General features: G+C 42.1%; 1 protein-coding gene across 13 annotated transcripts in view; it reads left to right on the top strand.

Moving 5' to 3' along the window:
• CCSER2 (coiled-coil serine rich protein 2) overlaps positions 1–21,113 on the top strand; it is a 574,371-nt gene that overhangs the window by 253,855 nt on the left and 299,403 nt on the right. For all 13 annotated transcript variants that reach the window (XM_085607239.1, XM_085607272.1, XM_085607183.1 and 10 more), the window contains 2 exons: positions 5,550–5,712; positions 10,035–10,212. In XM_085607239.1, coding sequence (XP_085463365.1) covers positions 5,550–5,712; positions 10,035–10,212 — 341 coding nt within the window. The remainder of the gene's footprint in view (positions 1–5,549; positions 5,713–10,034; positions 10,213–21,113) is intronic.

Below are 21,113 nucleotides of genomic sequence, written 5' to 3' on the forward strand. Positions count from 1 at the left end.
GGATTCTATGGCATTCTTAGGGAATATGCCCATAGATGACATCTGCAAAGCTGCAACATGATCTACTCCTCACACATTCACAAAACACTATTGTGTAAATGTGTTGGCAAGACAGCAAGCTAGTGTGGGCCAAGCAGTTTTACGTACACGATTTCCGATGACTGCAACAGCTACAGGTTAGCCACCGCTTTGGGAGATAACTGCTGTTTAGTCTATGCAAAGCATGTGATCTACAGCTAACATGCCTCGAACGGAAAATGCTACTTACCCTGTATGCATCTGTTCCTGGAATGTAGACCTCTAGATTCACATGTGCCCTCCCACATCCCCAGGTACCTATACCTGTTGCAGTAGCAACTTACTTAGATGCATATATACATGGACATCTCTTACTACTCTTACTAACTCCATTATCACCCTCTGCTGCAAACAATCTAACAATGGAGCCGATGCCCATGCATACTATCACCGAGGAGTCACCTACCTTGTGACTGGAAAAGACTTCTTTGAATAAAAACAAAGTGCAAACATCCAGACCCAACATTAGATGGCAGGCTATGCAAAGCATGTGAATCTACAGCTCTACATGCCAAGAACAGATGCATACTGGGTAAGTAGCATTTTCCGTCTGGCACCTAGATATCAATACGAAGAAGGAGCTGAAGGTGTTCTGCAAGGAGAGGTACTGGCTGTGAAGAGGAGATCCCCAAGGTGGTATCTTGAGGCAGCCCTGTTTTCTTGTGAGGAAGCACGCTGGGTAGCAACACTATCAGATGGTTCTGAGGGGAGGGATCTCCAGACAGAGTCCCAAGATGGCAGGGACCCTAAGATGGAAGCTGAGGATAACAATTATTCTGCAGAGGCTCCAGAGGCAACCCCGTGGGCTGTGTGAGCTGTTCCTAATTGTATATCGCGAAAGAGGATAGATGGAAACAATCTGAGTACTGTCTTTTGCCCACCATCCCAGAGATGACATTCCTTACAGTCATATATGTAGTGTGACAGATTTGAAAGCATAATGCGTTGAACAGTCTGTATATGTTACAAAGTATACACTCACTTTAGAAAGGGAAATTCAACCCTATCCAATTTTTAAGGCTCAACAAGGTATACTTGTACTACTTAAAAACTTGAAGCCCACTCTTCTTCAAAACCCAACAGTGCTCCTTCTCTAAATAGGTGTAGATTAGCCAGGATTTATTAGCTTTTGAGTATCTGACCTGGGGATGATGCAGAGAACCCCACTCTCACCTACAAGTCTTAGACAATATTTCTCCTTTTGACAAAATCTGTAAAGCTCTCTTAGTCTTTGGCCATGTAAGTGGGCCACTGTTAGAAAAACACTCCCACACCGGAAGGGTGGTGGTGTTCTCCCAGACATACACTGTGGTAGCTTGGCTCGAGTGGTCAGGGATCAGGCACCGTGCTAAGCATACGTCATACCCACACAATAACCATGCGTGTATCCGTTCCAAAAACGACACTACACCTTAAAAATTATACTGAAAATATATCTCTTTATCTTCTTTTCTCTTAGTTGCTGATTAAATAAATAATAATACAATCACAGTACACAAGGCTTTTCCTTTGGAAGGGTAAGTCAAATAAATAATACTTCAACGATTCAATAAATAAGGTAGATCATAAATAATCAAGGCATAAATATAAGTGCATCACATAAAAGGCAATTAAATATTATGAGGCAATTAATACTGCGAGACAATAAATACTGTGTGACAATAAATACTGTTAAACAATAAATACTGTGAGGCAATAAATACTGTGCGGCCATAAATAGGATGAATACAGTGCTCTCAATAAATAATAAAAGCCAACAGTGACACTTGAAAATCAGTTCACATTCCTGAGGTACTATGGGATGATTTGGCCCAATCCCAACTTGTAGAGTTTTGGATGACCTGAGGGGTGTACTACCTGGCTTGGACAAGGCTGAGGCCTAAACTGAGGTAGATCAAGGGGGAATCTAGAGATCTGGCTCTCCCACACTACACAACCCCTCTGTATTAGTCTCAGCTCACCCCTGGCACTATCAAGCTGGTTCCAGCACCTCTCTAGCCCCTAGGATGGTCTCTTAGGGCTTCACAGGGCCTTAGGCGCCCTCTATTCCACTTACTGCCCTTTTTATGAAGTTCCGACGCCGCCGGAGTCGTGTCGACGCCGTGAGGCGGTTCCGGTTCGATGTCGGCGGCCTCGGTTCGATGACGTCGGGCGGTCTTGGCTCGATGTCTACTTCGGGCGGCTCCGGTTCGATGACGTCGGGCGGCCTTGGCTCGATGTCGACTTCCGGCGGCTCCGGAGTGCGATCTCCACTCCCGACCTCCGGTGCTCCTTTCCTCAGGTTCCGGCGACTCCGGAGTGCGACCTCCACTCCCGACCTCCGGCACGCTTCACCTCGGTCTCCGGCGACTCCGGAGGGCGGACTTCACTCCCCCGTTGATGCCGCACACTCGACCTCAGGTGACTTCCTCCTCGACCTCTGGTGTCTCCACGACCTCCGTCGGCGCCCTCTCTCGACCTCTGGCGGCTCCGGGTACGACGTCTGCTTTCCAGTCAGCGCCGCTTCTCCACCTCGGGCTCCAGGTCTCCAGGCTTCTCGACGTCGGACTTCAGGAAGTTACCAGTAACCAGGTCAGGAACTTGCTGTTCTTTACTTTTAAGGCCTGTTCCGGCTGTCCAGGTCCTTAAGATGGTTTTTCTTGCTTTCTCCCACACAGGGCTCCAGGTTGGGCTCAGTCAGCAGGGACTAGTATCAAGGGTGGGTTTCTGGACCCCACTCCAGGCACAAGTTTCCACCCCTGTTGCCTCACTCCTTCCTCCTTCAGTTCTGTGCTCCTCTCTCTTCACCAGTCAGGTGCCAACTGCCAACTCCAACTGCCAACCTGGAGATGCCTTCCCAACATTCTAAACCTGCCTCTCACTGTCACAGGGTTCTGGAATGTTCTGGAAGGTGCTGGTAGGTTCCAGTGATGTCACAGGTGACAATGGGTGGCCACCATTTTGTGCTCCAGGCCCTCAGACAGAAGTTCCAGGGGTAGATAAAATGGCTCCCTGAATCTGCATCAATACTAAAAAGTCTGGTGGTTCCCAAAAAGGAAAAAATACTAACAGGGTTTGAGGCAAAAGTGGGACAAAATAAATAATGATGAGGAGGGACCACCCAAAGGGCTGACAGGTCTAACAGCCACCATCCCTGGCAAAGAATTCTAGAGTGACAACCATGTTTCTGTGATCTCCAACTCCATCCCTGCTCTCTGTAAGATTGTTTTCTATCCCCAGCATATGCCATAACCTGTGTATTTGCTCCAGAATTGTCTTGTGTTCTACCACTTTCATTGTGCTACTATTGTTTGCTTAGGCGTCAGTCATAGCAGCTTGGTTAGTTTACATGCCTCTCTGGTTGTCCCCAGTCAATCTTTAGCGCCTGCTACAAGAGTGCATTCACTGGGCAGGCCTGGGATCTCAGCCCTGTAATCTGAAAAACTCTCCCATGGACGGCTGCACTAAAATTTATCTTCAGGCTATGACATATAAGGGCTCATTTTAGTAGGTACAGTGAGATTTTGGTTTAAGTTTCACAGTCCTAATGTGTTTCCTAGTAATATTAAGCAGTTGCATGTACTGTCATTTAAATCCACAGGTATATCTGCTGTCTCTATTCTTCCATAATGTCTGAAGTTAGAACTGTTAAAATTAATATTTTGTTGATTTTGCGTTTTCTTACCTTAAGCCCTCATCAGCATGAGAATAGTTAAAATTGTAAACTCGGGCATTAAAATATAGCTGGCAATCAGTTGTAAAACAGTTATCATTGTAGACAAATGTTAAATGTATTGCACTATGAAATGCGACTTCGTTTAATCAATACATGAAAGTCGAGTTCTATAATACCATTGACTTTAAAGGCAAACTTACTTCAACTCAGAAGCTTTACAAAGCTGATGACATTTGAACACCAGGAACAGATGTTTTGGTTCTGTCCTGGTGTACTGTACATGTTGCCCGCATTTTAAAAAAGCACAGTGCATATTAAACACAGAGTTTGAAACTAGCTCCTAGCCAGCAGAAGACCGAGTAGGCATACTGAAACCAAACGTCCCATGTCCAGTTCCTGAGGCAGGGAGTTGCTGTTATTTTTAGAACCAGCCCTCGTTCGGCAGCTATGCAAGTGTTTTGCATGGTGCTGTGGCTGGACGGCGCCTCTTCATAAAAACTAGGCGTGTCTCTCAGTGACACACAGGCAGGGATTTCAGCAGGAAGGAAGGCCTGTTTTCATAAATGCCTTCTGTGCAGCTAAGTCGGAGTAGGCTGAACAATGACATAATGTTTTCCTCACGCACACTTACTGTTTGGGCGAGTGGCTGACAATGTCCGTGAGAAAGAGAAAACTTCACTGGGTGAGTACTAATAAAAGGTAGGCGAAATACGTTTAACTTTTTTTTCTTTAAAAAAAAAAAAAAAACACGTTTGCTCCGAAAGCAGCAAACGTCGAGTGCTGCGAAGGCTTTTGTTGCCAGTTTATTAAGGCGTTGCCAATTAAGCAAGATGTTTTTATGGAAAGTACCGTCGCCTCTTCTTTAAGCACCCTAAGAATAACTTTGAAAAGATCGCCATCGGCACTGACGACGACGATGCAGAGTTTCGACTCAAAGAATTGTACACAGAACGTTCACGTCTGGAAAGTTATTTAAGGGATGCACGGAGAGCAGTGCAAATTACGAAACTACGGCCATTCAATATTGTTAACGTTTGTGCCCAGTTAAAGGAGATTTAGAGTGGATATCATAATATGGGAGGGATAGCTCATAAGAGTATTTCAGTGATGTCTGTCAGATTTGGCTCACTTAAATTATACCCAAAGTATTTCGAAAGACCGAAGCATTATCAATCTGTCGCATCCATGTTCTATTTAAGAGACAATCTTCAATTTGCAGAATGGCCGTTAAGTTTGGAAATTCTATGTGTATATTGTGGTTTCTTGTTAGGTTTCTGCTGTAATTAATTTAAATTTGGTATCAATTAAAGAGAATGCCAGATAATTTTGCCTACTAACAAAATGAACGCCTGTTTGAGATTATTTAGCTCATTATGTAAAGTGCTGACTGATGAAATGAGTGTAGACTGCAGTTTGGAATGGTGCTTTGAGCCGACTCAACATTTCATCCTTACAACATCAGATGAGATAACGTGTATGTCAGTCAGTTGGAGAGTTGGTATTTTTACAGCGCTGCACGCAGAGTGCAATGACGATAATTAAACCAGTTTTTTTTAAATTGAGAATACGTTGTAGAAACAATCATCCTCTGCTGTGTCATTGTGTGTACATTTGAGGTAAGATTTCTAGTGCAGCAGTCCTAGCTAGAAATAGTGAATGATTGCATGACTGGAAATACATTCTTACATTTTTTTCGGTTTTATTTTTCACGAAAATCAATGTGCGGCTTTTTAAATAATTAGGTGAACTTCCGTAGAACTATATCCTGCAGGTGATAGTTGTTTTTTTGACCGTTATTCCTTATTTCTACTTACAGTGGACTGTGAAAATATGAACCATTTTGAGAGGCCTGTGGTACACCCGAGGCAACCTCAACAAGTACTCTGGAAGCGCTCTCAGCAGCAGCAGCGTCACCACGGACAAGAACAGTATCGCCTCAGCAGCAGCGATCATTTTCACCACAGCCGAGAACTGAACAGGTAAGACTATAAAAGAAATGAAGGGAACTTTTACCATTGGAAGTCCTGTGATAATCTAATGGCTTATTGATGTTGATGAACGCCAGGGAAATTAACTCTTCCTTTTTGTTGCATTTTGTTAGGTTCCATAGGACATTTTGGGGCATTTGTTTTCCCAAAGTAACTTTGAAAGTGTTTTGTTCATCTCTTTAAAGAAAGATGTTGACTTCTAATGGTAATGGTATGCAAGATTTGGCATCTGAGCATCATTTTGATGGAATCTGGTTGTCCCCATTAGGCTAGGTTTAATGGAAACCAGAATTGGGTTATTTTTAGGTTGAGCATCAGCACGCATCTGTCTGCAAGACCTGCTATATTCACTCTACGGAGTGTAATTACACCTGCTGCTTACCATTGGTTCATAAATCAATTGCACTTATTTCCCGGCTACTTGCTGGCCGGTGCTCCTGATACATCACTTCGGTTTTTAAGCCAGGAGCCCTGGCCAACTACAGTTCCCTTACACTGGAGGTCTTTATCTATTTCTTTTGGGACTATTTTTATTATTTTTTTTTTTTTCAAGCGCCCCATTCCACGCCTTCACTTTTATGGCAGCCGCGCCTCTTTCTTTAGACGCGTCTTGTCTAAAGAAAGGTGCGCGGCTGCTATTAAAGTGAGAGCGCGGCATGGGTAGCTTTAACAAGAAAAACACATTTGTTTGTCAACTTGACAAACAAATGCTTTTTTTTTTTCTTTTTTTAAAGCTCCCCATACCACGCTTTCCAAGAAAGAAAAGCAGTATTTTGTTTTTCGTTACTTAAACAGTTGCTTTAATTATGATCCGTGACCGTACCTGCCTTTTCCCTTAGCTTCTGGCATTGTGTTGTCAGAACTTAGTACAGTTGTACTAAGTTACAACAGTTGAGTTCTGATGTAGCTTCGTCTCAATATATGGGAATCTGTAATCTCTATATAAAAGCCAGTCTCTAGTTTCTTTATAATCGCCGACTAGTGACGAACTCAGTCGCCGGTTATAAAGAAAAGACCTTAAAACTTGACTATTATAAGTTATTACTTTCGAGTTCTGACATCACAATACCTGCTGCCAGAGCGAGCACCGAGGTGAAAGGCAGGTCAGGTCACATGACATAGTTAAAGCAGCTGTTTGAAGCAACACAGAATGTTGCTTTTCTTTCTTCTGCTCTGTTTTAATTGCTTATAATGTCAAGCTGAGATTTGCACCTCTTTGATGGCAAACAAGCTAGAATATTTCTACAGTTGCTGAGCTACTGCAGCTTTTTTTGCTTTTAAACGGATTTGTATTAAACGGTTTCTATTATGTTTAAACAAATATCTAACATGTTTTTCATGTGTTTAATTTTGCTCTGGAGGTTTTTATTCAAGTTTGCCAACATGCTCGCTCTTTCATATGAAAGAGCTATGCACCAAGGTTTTAAGTGGCTTGTGGGAAAACTGATAATGTCACCATATAGTATATGGGATAAAGTACCCCCTGTGTACATGACAAGAATATTGTAAGTCACCTCGTAGTTTCATAACCTTATAAAGAAATTAGTCCTTTAGCCTTGTTCCTCTATATGGTTATGGAAATTCTCGGTGACTTGCAATATCCTTATAATGTACGACAGAAGGCACTTTATCCCTTATATAATCAGTGACTGGGCGTGTCACAAGACACCAATTTTAAAGGAATCGGATTATGGTTTTTATACTTGGATTGCAGAATCCTATGTATTTTAAATCCGTTCTTTATACCAGAATTGCCATTTTAATTGTAGGATTAATTTGCCATCTTTCTTAGATCCAGTCCTTCAGTTGCACCACAGGTACTCCAAGATTAACTTATATATTGTGTTTGTTTTAATGGATCACACTCCATTGCTTTTCAGTAATCATCAGACGCACTGTCCTCTTAGTGTGCTGCTAAAGGCCTAATAATTAATTAGCAAAATAATGAGGTTAATATTTTGAAAGGCTAATTCACTTGTCTTGTTCATATTGATAATAACAGTGTTGAAGCGGACAACGCTTACTGTTACTTAGTTATAGTGGACATCAAGGTGATGTGGTCACTCCTGATAGTGATGAAGGGAAGAACTACTCTTCCCACAGTTATGAATATACCTACATTTATATTCAGTATGCAGAATTATTAGGTGTCATGTTGGAAAGAAATTTCTGTGCAAACATGGTGCTTAGTGGTCCAGATCAAGGTTTTGATTTTTGGGGAAAAAAGGCAAGTCTCTCAGGAAGTCTTTTCTATTTGGCCTTGTATTTTATTCTAGTAACTCTGCCAAACTTACCAATGGTAGTCTCTTACAGACGTTTTGTATGTTTAACTGTGAGTGTTACTTAGCATACTCTAGCAGAGTTGACAAACCAACCAAAATGGCAGAGGGTTTATTTAATCTGATAAATTGGATCACTGGGTTAAGACTGTCCTGATAATCAGCCAATTAAATTTACAATCTCCATGTACCTTTTGAGTTCATGTCAAGGTTTTGAAATCGCAATTGTGGTAAAGTTGATGTACTTGATGTATTAGAGTAAACTAATCATGGCAGTACCAATTAGTAGCAATACGATCCAGATTGGATACACTTAAATACGTGTCTTTGGTCTTAGCGTTCTCCACGTGTCTGATATTGAGGGGCATTGCCTGGCATTATGGCTGATGGTGTAGACATGGGTGCAGAATTTGTGGAGTCAGTCAAAACAGTTGCACACCTTATTTCGCCTCTTAGCTTACTCCTCTGTGACTAGCTGCAGAAACTCGTAATCCCCCTGGAAGTTTGCAGCAAATGAATATACCCTGCGCCATGACAATGGGCATCATAATATTAGCACATTCTGGCAAAAGTGGAAAGTCTTTATCAAATAAAAAAATAAGACTTTGGTTCGATTGTACATTTTATAAAGCATGTGTGAAAATATATATGGAGTAGTATTAAATGTGATTTTAATGCTGGCATAACGAATTGTATGCTGTTTTTGTTGGATTTTTGAGCTGATCTAAAGTACAGTTAATAGTAATATTGTACACAATCTTTTGATTGTGGTTTGATTAAAGCTCTATAAACACATTTTTATAATTAAGAACAAAGTAAGATATGAGAAAGCAAAAATGCTTCCAACAGTAACAGAAAATGTCCTTTATTAAGCGTAATCTCTTTAAACTCCTTGCTACCCATTGTACTGGCTCTTTATAAAAAGCAGGCCGTCGAGTGAACAACGCTGATGGACTCACAAAGTAGTAAAATTCTATCGGACTTTCAAGACATCTGCTTTAAGTATGCATAAGGCAACATTGCTTATAATGTATTTAGGCAAAGATAATTTGCATATTTGTTGATAATTGTAAAAACGTATCTGGATTTTACAAATGTGTGTCGACATCCGATTCCTAGCTTTCAGGTAACCTGTTGCTGTTGGATTCCTCCCTTTGCTTTACAAGTTGCTCTACTCCAGGGTCTCCTCGCTAAGCGGATTCCTTGCCCACTTTGCTGGAACTTGGATAGGGGTGGTCCGTTTCAGAGATCTGCTTCTTTTGAAGTAAGATGCACGGTAGCTTGCTGGACCACTCATTTGCTTGTGTGTGTGTGGCATCTAGTTTTGTGACTCGCCGGGATTCTGTTGCCATGTGATCATCACTGGAATGTATGATGGTTCCACGGAAAGCAGTTATGAAGAGAGAGCTAGGAGCCGGGAGCCTTTTCTGTGGCTGGGGTCTTTGTCCCTGAATACTTAAATAAAGAAGACATGAACCATTTCCGGAGTTATGTACATTTTAATAGCGTGCTTCTCCTCGAGGCTTATGTCGGAACCAACCCGGTAGTAAGTAGCCTGAAGTTCTTGGTAGCTTTTTATTTTCCGATTTACACATTTCCCTCGCTCTCAGAATGGAGGGTTATCAGCCTCCAAGTACGAAAATGGAGTGTACTGTAATTATTAAAGTATTCTTCGTTCACAGCACATGTTCTCCATCGGATATAGATAGCAAACTGAAGAGTGATCTTGAAAGTGACTTGTGTAAGTGACAGTGCTGTATTCATGGACCGAGTGCTCGTTTATTTTGTCCTTGTTAAACGGCTAATGGATAAAGCTTAAACACCAGCTCAGGAATGTGTGTAATATGGAAGTCATTTTTAGAGGTACATCTAGTTCAGCCAAGTACAGAAAAATGTTTTGTTATTCTTTACAAATGAATTTATAATGGTGTCTGCTGTATAGCCTAAACGTATCAGTTTGTCGCAGAGGTGCAAACTTAATTTTGCACAAGATTGTTAGTTTATAGATAATACTGAGGCACTTTTTTTTTCCAGGGCAAAAGGAATTATTGACGGATACGGTACTGTAAATCTTTTCCAAGCCCCGAGAGCACCACAAATGATGGGGTTCCATGACAACATTGTTATGCTTGATGAAATGACTTTGCGCCACATGGTGCAGGACTGCACGGCAGTAAAAACCCAGTTACTCAGGCTGAAGCGAATACTTCAGGTAAGCACGTTTTGTTTCATTAAGGTATTTAAAAAAAATAAAAAAGTTAACATTGTTTTGGTAACGGGAGCTAATATTAATGGCATAGGATTCGAAGTAGGCCTTGGAGGCATAGCTTGGCCTTGGGCTATGGCCTCCATTCACTTGCCCTGTCTTCACTACCTGTTATGACATTGCGGTGTTTGTGGATTTCAGAACTAAATCCATGATTAGCAGCTACCATTTTGTAGGGATTGCACTGCATTCGAAAGTGGTGGCCGTGCATTCCCATCTTGAAATGATTGCTATAAAATGTTAACAGCCCCGGAAGGACCTGGACATATTTCCAAAAGAATACTGCTTGCCATCCCTGGTTCATTGGCCATACTGTCAAGTGTTGAAGACAGATTGCCAGTATTTGAGTTTGTCAGTAGTGTTCCAGAGCCACCTGGACTATTGCACTCTAGTTGCATAATTTGCTTTTTTTTGTACTATTAGCTCTGGGCGGTAGCGGGTTAAGTAGTCAATTCTTAATACATGAGGGAGTCGAAGGGGCAGTGGTGGCTCCTCCACTAAGGCGGAGGAGCAGTGCCGCAGCAGAGTAAATAGGAAAACTAAAATTATACTAACTATTGTTATAATTTTAGTGGGTGGGCCGGGCTGGACAGTTAAGGAGGCAGGAGAGGAGTGTAAAGCACAATCTAAAGTGTGGATGTCGGTTTGACTGGCCCAAGAGGGCTGGTCAAACCATCACACGCACTTTGCATCTTCCCCACCAGGCTGCATTACACAGCCTGATGAGGAACATGCAAAGCCTCCAAGCCCCTGTCTGAGCACCTAACTTATTCCCCCGCTCCGAGAAGGGGTGTAACTCTGCCACTCTAGGACAGGGGTACCTTCACTCAAGCTAAATATCCTGTCACAGGTCTGTCTTTACAAAATAATATTTCGTTCTGTATGTGTAGGAAAGGCAGCCTAAGGAAATTACGATACACATAAAAACTACCAGATATGTACTCAAACACTAATACAGTGCTTCCAGTCTAGATTGGATCTTATAGTTAATGTTATGGGAGCATGTTTGGATGTTAATGCGTTCAGTGAAATCCTAGGTTATCCTGGATTACAGAAGGTTAATAGCCTGACAGGTTGGCAGGAAATATCTCGGGTTCAGCTGGTATTTATAAACGCTCGTCCTTCAACCTTGTGTATCATAAATGCAGCCAGAGCCCATTGATTACAATATAGGTCCATATTACACAGTTACTTCTCATGCATGTGTTTGTGTGTGTGTGTATATTTATGTGTGTGTGTGTGTATGTGTATGTATATATGTATGTGTGTGTATATGTATATAGAGGATTAATTCTCCGCTCGAGCTTTTTTCTTACACAGCGAGAATTCACAGCACCACATTAGAGGTCAGTTTTCCCAAAATATTTCTTGACACACCAAAGTGCAAAACAAGGTTAAAAGGACGGTCTATGCATTTCGCCTTCCCAGCCTTCTAATGGACCATAGAGTCCACCGTCTAGAGCGTCTCTTAAAGTGCACAAGTGCTAGATCCCTCTTCACTTTTTACTGCTATTCAGCAGCTAGACTGAGCATCCCCCAATACATGGGATGGCAAGTTCTAATACCATTTGCAACTACTTGTACACACTGAAACATTTGTTCATACAAATAAATACATTTTCTTGATATTAACAATTTTAAAATATAAGTTGCAATTTTTTATAATTCATTTATCTTTGTATCTGTTTACTTTTATAATTTTGCTTTCACACATCACTGTGACGTGCATTTAAATCCTTTTGAATAGCAGAAAGTGCTAGTGCAAACATGATGTGCAAGCTAGTTAAATTCAAAACCTTTGTAAATATGATCAATGTACAAAATGCAATCTTTAAAAATTTCAATCATTTAGAAAAATCCCTTGATAAATTAAAGTTAAGATCGACAACAAGATATCATAATTGATATATAAAGAGCATATACACAAATCTAGAAGAATATAAGGTGCGAAGAGATGTTTAATAAAGTGGCTAATGCCTAGAGACATCAAGGATCCGTAATATCTTAAGGGTAAAGTACACATTAAATTGGAATCCATGATGCGAGTATATTAACCTAAAACCAAATCTCTAAAAATCTCTGAAAACGGGGAGGAAGGGAGTCAATGAGTACACAATCACAATATTCTTTATATATAATTAACATTACTCTGCTGTCTTTGCGTACCCTAAAAGGACCTAGATTCCGGGTGCTATTGCTATATGATAATGAATAGTAAAATTCTGTGTGTGTGAGTGACTATAACTAAAATGCCAGTATATAGAAGTTGTGATAGTAAAGTACTATTAGCATAGGCATTTTACTTGATGATTTTAAGATTACCTAACTGTTAAATTCATTTGTAATTCATCCCCGTAATAGTATATCTCTAGATGAGCAATATGTACTGATATACCTGTGTTATTCAAAATTAGTTAAATTCATCAATGGGACTAAATTCTGGATTTATGCTTCTTGATTGCATCAATACACATATCCATATTGGTCCTGAAGAACATCAAATATAGAAAATGTAGAAATACACAAAGGCAGTCCAGTCACAAGATCACAACCCCAAAACGATCAGTGAGCAGATCTCATCGCACCGTAGCATCTGGAGATTATTTAGTTACTATAGATGTATGTGTATTTCTGCATCCAGATTGTGCCCTTGTGGATTCTCAGTGCCTATCGCCAGAATCCGTTGTGATTCTGCTCTTCTTAGGCTTCTGTCACCACCAAGTTCTTATTGCTTGATGATTTTGATGCCAGAGTAGATCAATTGGCGGTTATCATTAGAGTGGAAGTCATGAAAATGCTTGGCTTTTAGGTAGGAGAAGTCCTTAATTTTGATGGCCTGCAGGTGTTGCAGAGTTCTCAATTTCAATGTATTAATCTTACTTCCATCATATGACTTTTTACAGGGACACTGTAATAGATAAACCACAAATTTGTGCTCAATTTTGCTGTTTTGGGGTTATGTTTTGGTGTTCTGCCCATTAATACACGCTTTGCACTTCAGGCATCGCCAGAAACCAGGAGTGTTGAGCCATATTGAAACTGTAGGTTGTTCGATCATTAAATGACTATGTGTTAAAATGTCTACCAGAGACGCTATTTTTCTATGTTATACTAGGATATAGGGGAAGAGAGGTTTGTAAGGTTTCATCAAGCAAGAGTATCTTCCAATTCCTTTGTATATTTTCTCTCTCTTCTTTGTTTTGGTTGTTGAAATCGATGACCAGTCGAGTTGTGGTGTAATTCTTTTTGTGATTTGGCTCTGAGCCTACCTGGATTGCTATTAGAAGGTCCTGTCTCATTTTGGATTTCACTTTAGTTCTTGCTGAATTTCAGAGGATATCCCCTTACCAGGAAATGGCCACTCATCTCAACCAGTTGTGCTTCCAAGTCAACGGTTTCAGAGCAGTTCCTCTTGGCCCTAAGCATTTCTCCATAGGGTATGCTTTATTTTAGGTTTTGTGGATGCCCGCTGTTAGCATGGAGAATGCTGTTGCATGATGTTGTTTTCTTGTACTTTTTAGTACAAAGATTTTGATTGTCGATTTAAGACTTCTACGTCCAGAAAGATGACATTAGACTCACTGATGGTAGATGTGAAAGAGAGTTTGAATGTATTGATATTCAGGTTTTGGATAAAGTTTTCAAACTCAGTTTAGCTCCCCTCCCATATCACAAAAAGATGGTCTATAAATCTACTCCAAATTTGTATGTTACGACTAGCTGCCATTTTCATGATTTCAGTTTCCCATGCTGCCATCACGAGATTAGCGTAGGTGGGCGCACAAGATGTTCACATTGCTGTTCCCTGCTTTTGATGGAAGAAGTCACCTTTAAAAAGAAATATGTTGTGATTAAGACAATATGTCAACATGCCCAACACATCTCTGAATGTTCAAGGTAGCTTACAGATCTTGTGTTCAAGAAATGTTTACAGCAGCAATTCCAACATTATGGACGATCGATGTGTTTAGGGAAGTAACTTCTATTGTTGCCATAATAAAGTCTTCTTTCCATTCGATTTTTTTTTAATCTTCTTAAAAAAATCCAGACTGTCTCCTAGGTAAGATGGCAAGGATGTCAGATAGTTCATTAAAAATATATCAATGAAGCGTGATGTGCCTTCAAGAAGAGAACCCTTGGAGCTGACAATTGGTCTTCCTGGTGCTTTTTGAATGGTTTTATGATCTCTCGGTAGAAAGTAAATCGTGGGTACAATGGGGAAGTCAATTTTGAGATACGTGTATTCCTCATAATCAATTAGGCCTTGATCTTTCCAGCCCAGCAACATTAAATGATATTCCTTGATTCAGGTTTCCATTGCATTGTTTTTAATTTCTCAGAATGATCCTCATTCCCCAATTGTCTATTGGCCTCTTCAATATAGTCGTTGAGGTTCTGCACTACAATGTTTCCGCCTTTGTCAGAAGCTTTTATTATGATCTGTGAATCATTCTCATAGTTCTCGCTGTTCTCCAGGTGTTAAATTCAGTTTCTTCTTCTTTCTCTTGATTAAGGGGTAATTAAGTATTGTGCGATTCAGATCTTCCACCATAACTTCTTGGAAGAGGTCAATTTTATTGCCCGGTGGAAGTTGTGGGCAAAAAGTGGATTGAGTTTTTAATCCACTCTCACCTCCTTATTATATATATATATTACTGCTCCGTATTCACCACTGTTACCAATCTCAAGCGGGTGCCTCAAGCAAACGTGACGATGAGATTCACGTAGACCAATTACGGCTCCAAAAAACTGCAGTGCACTCACAGGATTTCTTTAATGCCATATATTGATTAACACCATTCCCCAGGGCCTGACCCCCCCCCTTTTTTTTTTAAATAAAAAAGAATAGGGGCTGTGTGACCCCCTCTCCCCCCCCCCCAGCCCCCGCCCCCAGGGAGCTGCTGGCATGCAGCTCCCTGGGGGTAAAACGCAAAGGTTACTCGCTTTGAAAAAGCTAGAGCAAAGTGTTCTCGCTTGTTCAAAGCGAGCACACTGTTTGCTATAGGATGGCAGGAGCAGTGCTCCAGCCGTTACATAGCAAACTGCAATGTCCTGGGGGTGGGCACCCCAGGACATTGCTGGAGCTGGACCCTGGGGGGGGGTGGTGGTTCCCAGGCCCATTTATGGCTCCAGGAGGGGGACTGCGTGCCCCCCCTCCAATTTTGAAAGTAGCCCGAGGGAGGTGTCAGTCCTCGTGGCCTGAGTGGGGGGGGGGGGCAGGAGCTCCCCACACATAATTATCTAAATAGCCCAGGGATGGTGGCGGTCCCCAGGGCTGCGGGGGGCAGGATCCCCCTGCATTTAACATACATAGCCCCAGGGATGTGGCAGTCCCGGGGGCTGCTGGGGGAGGGACAGGAGCCCCCCATGCATTTTGTATCACTTTAGTCCCGGGAGGTGGCGGTTCCTGGGGGCTGAGGAGGGGCCTCGTAGCCCCCGCATTCAATGACTAAGTCCCGGGGAGGTGGCGGTCCCCCGGATCTAATTTTTTTATTGCCCCCGGTACCTGGCCTACCCGGGGTTTGAAGGAAAGGGAGGCCGCGCTTCGTTAAAAAAAAAAAAAAACGTTCTGCCAGATTCGCAGCTCTACTGAGAATCCTGTAGTAAAAATGTTTTTTTTGGCCCTGGGGGGTCCCTGTGTGACCCCTGAGCGACCCCCTGAGCAGGCCTAGAGGGTCAGGGTGCTTCTACCCTGCCCCCTTTTCCTATTTTATTTCATGTTTTTAAACCTTTTTTCGTGTGACTCGGCTCAACCAAGTCACAAGATGGCTGCCCACATTTCCTGGTTTGAAGTAAAGTCAGTCAGATTGCAGACACGAGATCGGAAAGGTTCGTGGATCATCCACGTCCCCATTTGTATATTTGAGAAATGTTTACATTTCTCAGCGACCTCCGAACGGATTTACAGTATTGAACAAAAAGAGGGCGTTCTGAACCAAGAGCTACCTTTTTTCCAAATTTGGTGTAATTCCGTTCTGCAGTTCGTTCTGTAGCAGTGTCTAAAGTGTCCCATGAAAATTAACATGGAGAAAACGTGTTTTTGGACCCCCCCCCCATTTTTCTCGGCCTCCTCTTGATGAATCACTCAGACACTTTCAACAAAGCAGCTGACCTGACTGCCCCATTAGTCTTTGAAATTTCATTAATATTTGTCAAACGACGCCAAAGATATTGGCAAATTAAAAAAACGCCTTTCCTATGAAAACTAGGTCCTGACTATATCTACCTTCTGGTGACCGCCAGTAGGTAGTGTATGTGTATATGTGTGTATGTATGTGTATATATGTGCATACATGTATATATGTATGTGTATATGTGTATGTATGTGTATGTATGTGTGTGTGTGTATGCATGTATGTATGTGTATGTATATGTATGTGTATATGTATGTTTTTGTGTGTATGTGTATGTGTATGTATGTGCATATATGTATGTGTATATATGTATGTATGCGTATGTGTACATATGTATGTATGTGTATTTGTGTATGTGTGTGTATGTGTATATGTATGTATGTATGGGTGTATGTGTGTATATCCACAGTGCTATCCACTGCGAGTTGACCCCCTTCAACTGTTGTGATGCCGGTGCATGTATGTGGGTTGTGGAGCTCTTATTCTGCATTTCATTAAAAGATAAGGTACTTATCTGTGGAAGTTTACAGTGTTTATTTACGATGCCAAAGATTACGCTTTTCTGCCATCACACCCTTTCTCAAGTGCAAGCCCAATTTCCTCAATGACATAAATAGGGTGCAAAGGTGAGTAAATCCTAGAAATGAAAAACCTACTCTTTAACAGTGCTGAAAAACAAGGACATCGATAGATCTCATTATTAAACTAAAATTAAGAAATAGAAATCATATAATCTCTAAATTCCAAAAGGGAAATATTTACATGAACTCAAACATTTTGATATCAAATACAGTCCGTAAGTGTTCGGAATTCATAAATAATTATTGATGGCAAATTATTTTTGTATATCAGTACTAACTCGTAATGGGTACACACATCACTGTTCATGACGTTTTAGGTAATGCATATTCTTGTAATGAGGTTGCCATTTTATGGGCAATTGCCACATCCTTAATTCATCAAATAATTTATGATCAATCTCCATGATTTATACATTGGGCCCCAGTGGGGTATTATGAACCCACAAATCAAAAGCAATTTCAAACAATAAGAAAATGCATTATTGATAAACACTATCGAAAAATAGAGATCGTACCAGCAGAGACTCCTCCATAGGGTGCACAAGGGCATCGGTCCATTACCTTCCTCTGCCACTAACTGATTTCACTTTTATAGCTTCTACATGTACACAAACTATCTCATGGATCATTTGTTTGCATGAAAAAGCTGTAATGTCAGGTTGGTAGCAGAAGGGCTCCGCTATTTGTATTGCGCATGTGTATGGTGCGGGCCGTTACAGCCCAGCCTCAGATAGTTGCAGAACATATCTGACATGCTGCACTTGTGTTACGAAGTGCAGCATGTCAGATAATGGAGTTTCAACAGCTTGTCAATCGTACGCCCTCTTACCCTGTCCCAAGTAGGAATAGAGAAAGAGTCTACCTCCTACTCCATTCCAGTTTCTGATAGTGTAGAAGCTCATGGTACTGGATCTGGTGTGCTGTGAAAGAGTGGGTAATTGTGAGCTATGCAGTTTAAAAGCATGCAAGCTCGAAGAGGACTGTCACAGGTAAGCTTGATTTTCATCAGTCTCCAACTTAGTGTGCATTTGTCTGCGTACTGGTGACTGCATGTATGTCTTTGCTTGTGTACTTGTGCCTGTGTGTATGTGTGTATATGTAAGTCTACAGTTTGTTGTGTGCTCTCTATATGTTTTTGCCTGTTTGGAGTCGCAAATCTCAGTTACAGCAGTGATAAAATTATATATAATTTAAATGCAGTTTTGAATGGTTTATGGTTCTCAGTGCGCCACCCCCCCCAAGAATGTTTTAGAAAACGGAGCAGCTAATGTATTTTGGCATAATAGTTGAAAACTACATGGTATGCAATGAGCAGGGTTGTTGTGGGAGATCTGCGAGTTAATGTTGGAGTGGATTAAACACAAAGGGATGGGTTTTAAAGGCTGTTCTAAGCAAAGAGGTGCACTGTAGTCATACCCAATGTCTTATAGTTGCATGCAGCGAAGTATGGCCTCTTTAAGAGAAGACTCAATAGAAGCCGGCTGAATGGTGTAGGGGGAAGGTCTGCATGGGAGCCACGGACGAGCCCCGTTCAGGCCTGTTGGTTGGGCTGGGGACACTAAAACTACCTCCATTCATAGCAGCATTAGTTAGCCTGGCAACAGACATGTCCAACCAAAGACCAGGCAGTAGCTAGTGATTGCACAAGTTGCATACAGAATCATGCTCTGCGGAAGCCTTTAGTACTCACTGCCAGCATGGTGCTTCCCAGGGACATTAATGAAGGGTAGCTGCTGGTACCCCATCACTGTTCTTGTTATCCTGTCCTCATGGTTCTTGAAGCTAGCAGCATGGATAAGCAGCTTCCTAGTTCTGTGCTTGAAAATCTGATTCGATTAACTTACTTTTCTTTGCAGTCTTTGATTTATAATGCTGTTGAACTGTGAGTACAAGAATACAATAAAACACTCCTTGTGAGGGGCAAATATCACATTTAAAGTGTAAGTTCATGTGTTTGAGTGCTCGGAGTGTATAGTGGGATGCTGGGTAGATCAAAAGGTTCACCCCTAATGTCTTTTGGGATCAAAAAGTAAGTGATATCACTTTACTATCCCAGGCATTTTGGTGAACCGTTGGACAATAAAGCAAGCAATTGTCGAGAGCGTCACTAACCTGGAGATGAACCCGATCCACAGGAACGAAGAGAAGCTCCCCACACTCCCTGAGACAGCCCTAATTATGGAGCTTTTATAACTGCATACAAAAAGGCTAACTGAAGGAGGTGTGGGGAATATACTCAGGACAAACGACCACCTCTTGATTCCCCCAGCAATTTCAGGAACCTCACATCAGAAGGGAAACCATAAGTCATAACCTGAGAAAAGGAAGAGGAAAGCATCCCTTAAAAATATTCTACTCAGATATGCTATGTTCAACTTAGGTGAGTATTATACACATATTCTGAAGAAATGAAGAATTCCGCTTACCAGCTGTAAGTCCCCGGAAGTACAAGTATAAATTATCGAACTGTATACAGAACAACGTCTGTACTCCTTCGCACGTTGCTTTATGTGATAATAAAAAATGTTCGCAGCAATCCAAAGTTCAGATCAAATAAAAAAAAAAAATAGGTAGGCAAATTCAATTGCAGTCCAAACTGAAGTAACTCTCAACTCAGGAGAGAATGACGCTCGCCGCGTATTTCCTTTTGCGATCCAAAGATCAATAAATCAGCAGCAACAGCTGAGAAAGCAATGGTGTATAAATACTCTTGCAGAGGTGGTATACAAACTGTTTGAGAAGAATTAAAAATAGATTGACGCTATCATGCGTCAGCACATTGTAGAGGAGGAGATTCAAATGCCTTTTACGCGGCCGCCAAAACTCAACAAGGACAAACAAATGTTACCGCGAGACCATTTCAGATGCGGCCGCTGAAGACCACAGCTGCGTTGTAATTGCGATAGACGCGGCCACGAGACAAGCGAAGGCGAGGCCGCCGCGAGTAAATACAAGGGAAACTCTGCCGCAAGTCAATCGTGGAGGAAGCGGCCGAGCTAACATCAAAAGACGAGACCGTGAGTTTAAGAAAATAACCGCGGTCGCGTGACACAAAAAAAAAAAGGAAAAAGGATGCACGACGTTTACGAAATAAATAAAGTACCCGCTTGTAGATGAAGCTGAACAGGAACTCCACCAGGAATCTCTGGATGAGGGCGAAGACACCGGTCCGACTTCCGAAAGCCAAGCAAGAGCTCACTCAGCTGACTCGACTTTAATAGCTAAGGGAGCGTATGTAAACATCCCCCCCCCCGCCCCTCCTTCCGGCAGCATGACAAGGGAATCTCTATAAAGAGCTGTTAATTTCTACAGAACATGCCTTTTCTCTCACTTGCTACACAGTATTGGGGCCATTTGATCATGCAGGAATCGTGGGCTCTGACAGCAATGCCAATGCCAGTGGACCTGGTGTTGGCTGCTAGCTTTTTGGCTTTGCCAGTGGTTGTTTTGTCATGGCTTTTGTAAAAGCTATGTGAAGTGAGCAGCAGGGCCCTTGCCAACATAAAAAAAAAATGTAGGGGCGATGCGTCGTTTCCGAAGAGCTGTAATGCAGAACCCGGCGTTGTCAACGAGGCTGCATTCGGTGAGGGATGTTAGGGCCTGCACTGAGGAAGCTTCGCGCAGTGTCGGTTCCGAAGGGCTGCATGGCAATGCGGGTCTTTGCGACTGGTCCTATCCACGCAGAAGCAACAATGCTTCCGTTCTGCTCTGGATTGCCTATGCAGCTGAGGAGGTGCGTCGGTTGTGCTGGATCCACAGAGGCTGGCAGAGCATCTTAAGCCCACATCCCAAGACCCAGGTTTATGGTGGCACCACTTGGCAGGGTAGTCTCGCAGATGCAAGGTTGTTGATAGTCTGTGTCCCTGAGGCTCCAGATCAGGAGGCTGGCCAATTAGCCCTTGGAGTCACTCTGGATTCTGAGTTCAAGAGATGCAGATCCAGTCCTTTTCACTCAGGCAAGAGGTCAGCAGCAGGCCAGCACAGCAGGGCAGCAGTCCTTTAAAGCAGCTGTCCAGTAGAGTGGCAGTCCTTTTAGCATGACCGCAGTCCCTCTTCCTGGCAGAACTACAGGTGCAGAAGTGTACTGAAGAGATGGTATCTGAGGTCCGGTATTTATACCTAGTGGTGACTT

This window comes from Triturus cristatus, chromosome 1_2 (genome assembly GCF_964204655.1).
Source record: "Triturus cristatus chromosome 1_2, aTriCri1.1, whole genome shotgun sequence".
NCBI classification, from domain to species: Eukaryota; Metazoa; Chordata; class Amphibia; order Caudata; family Salamandridae; genus Triturus; species Triturus cristatus.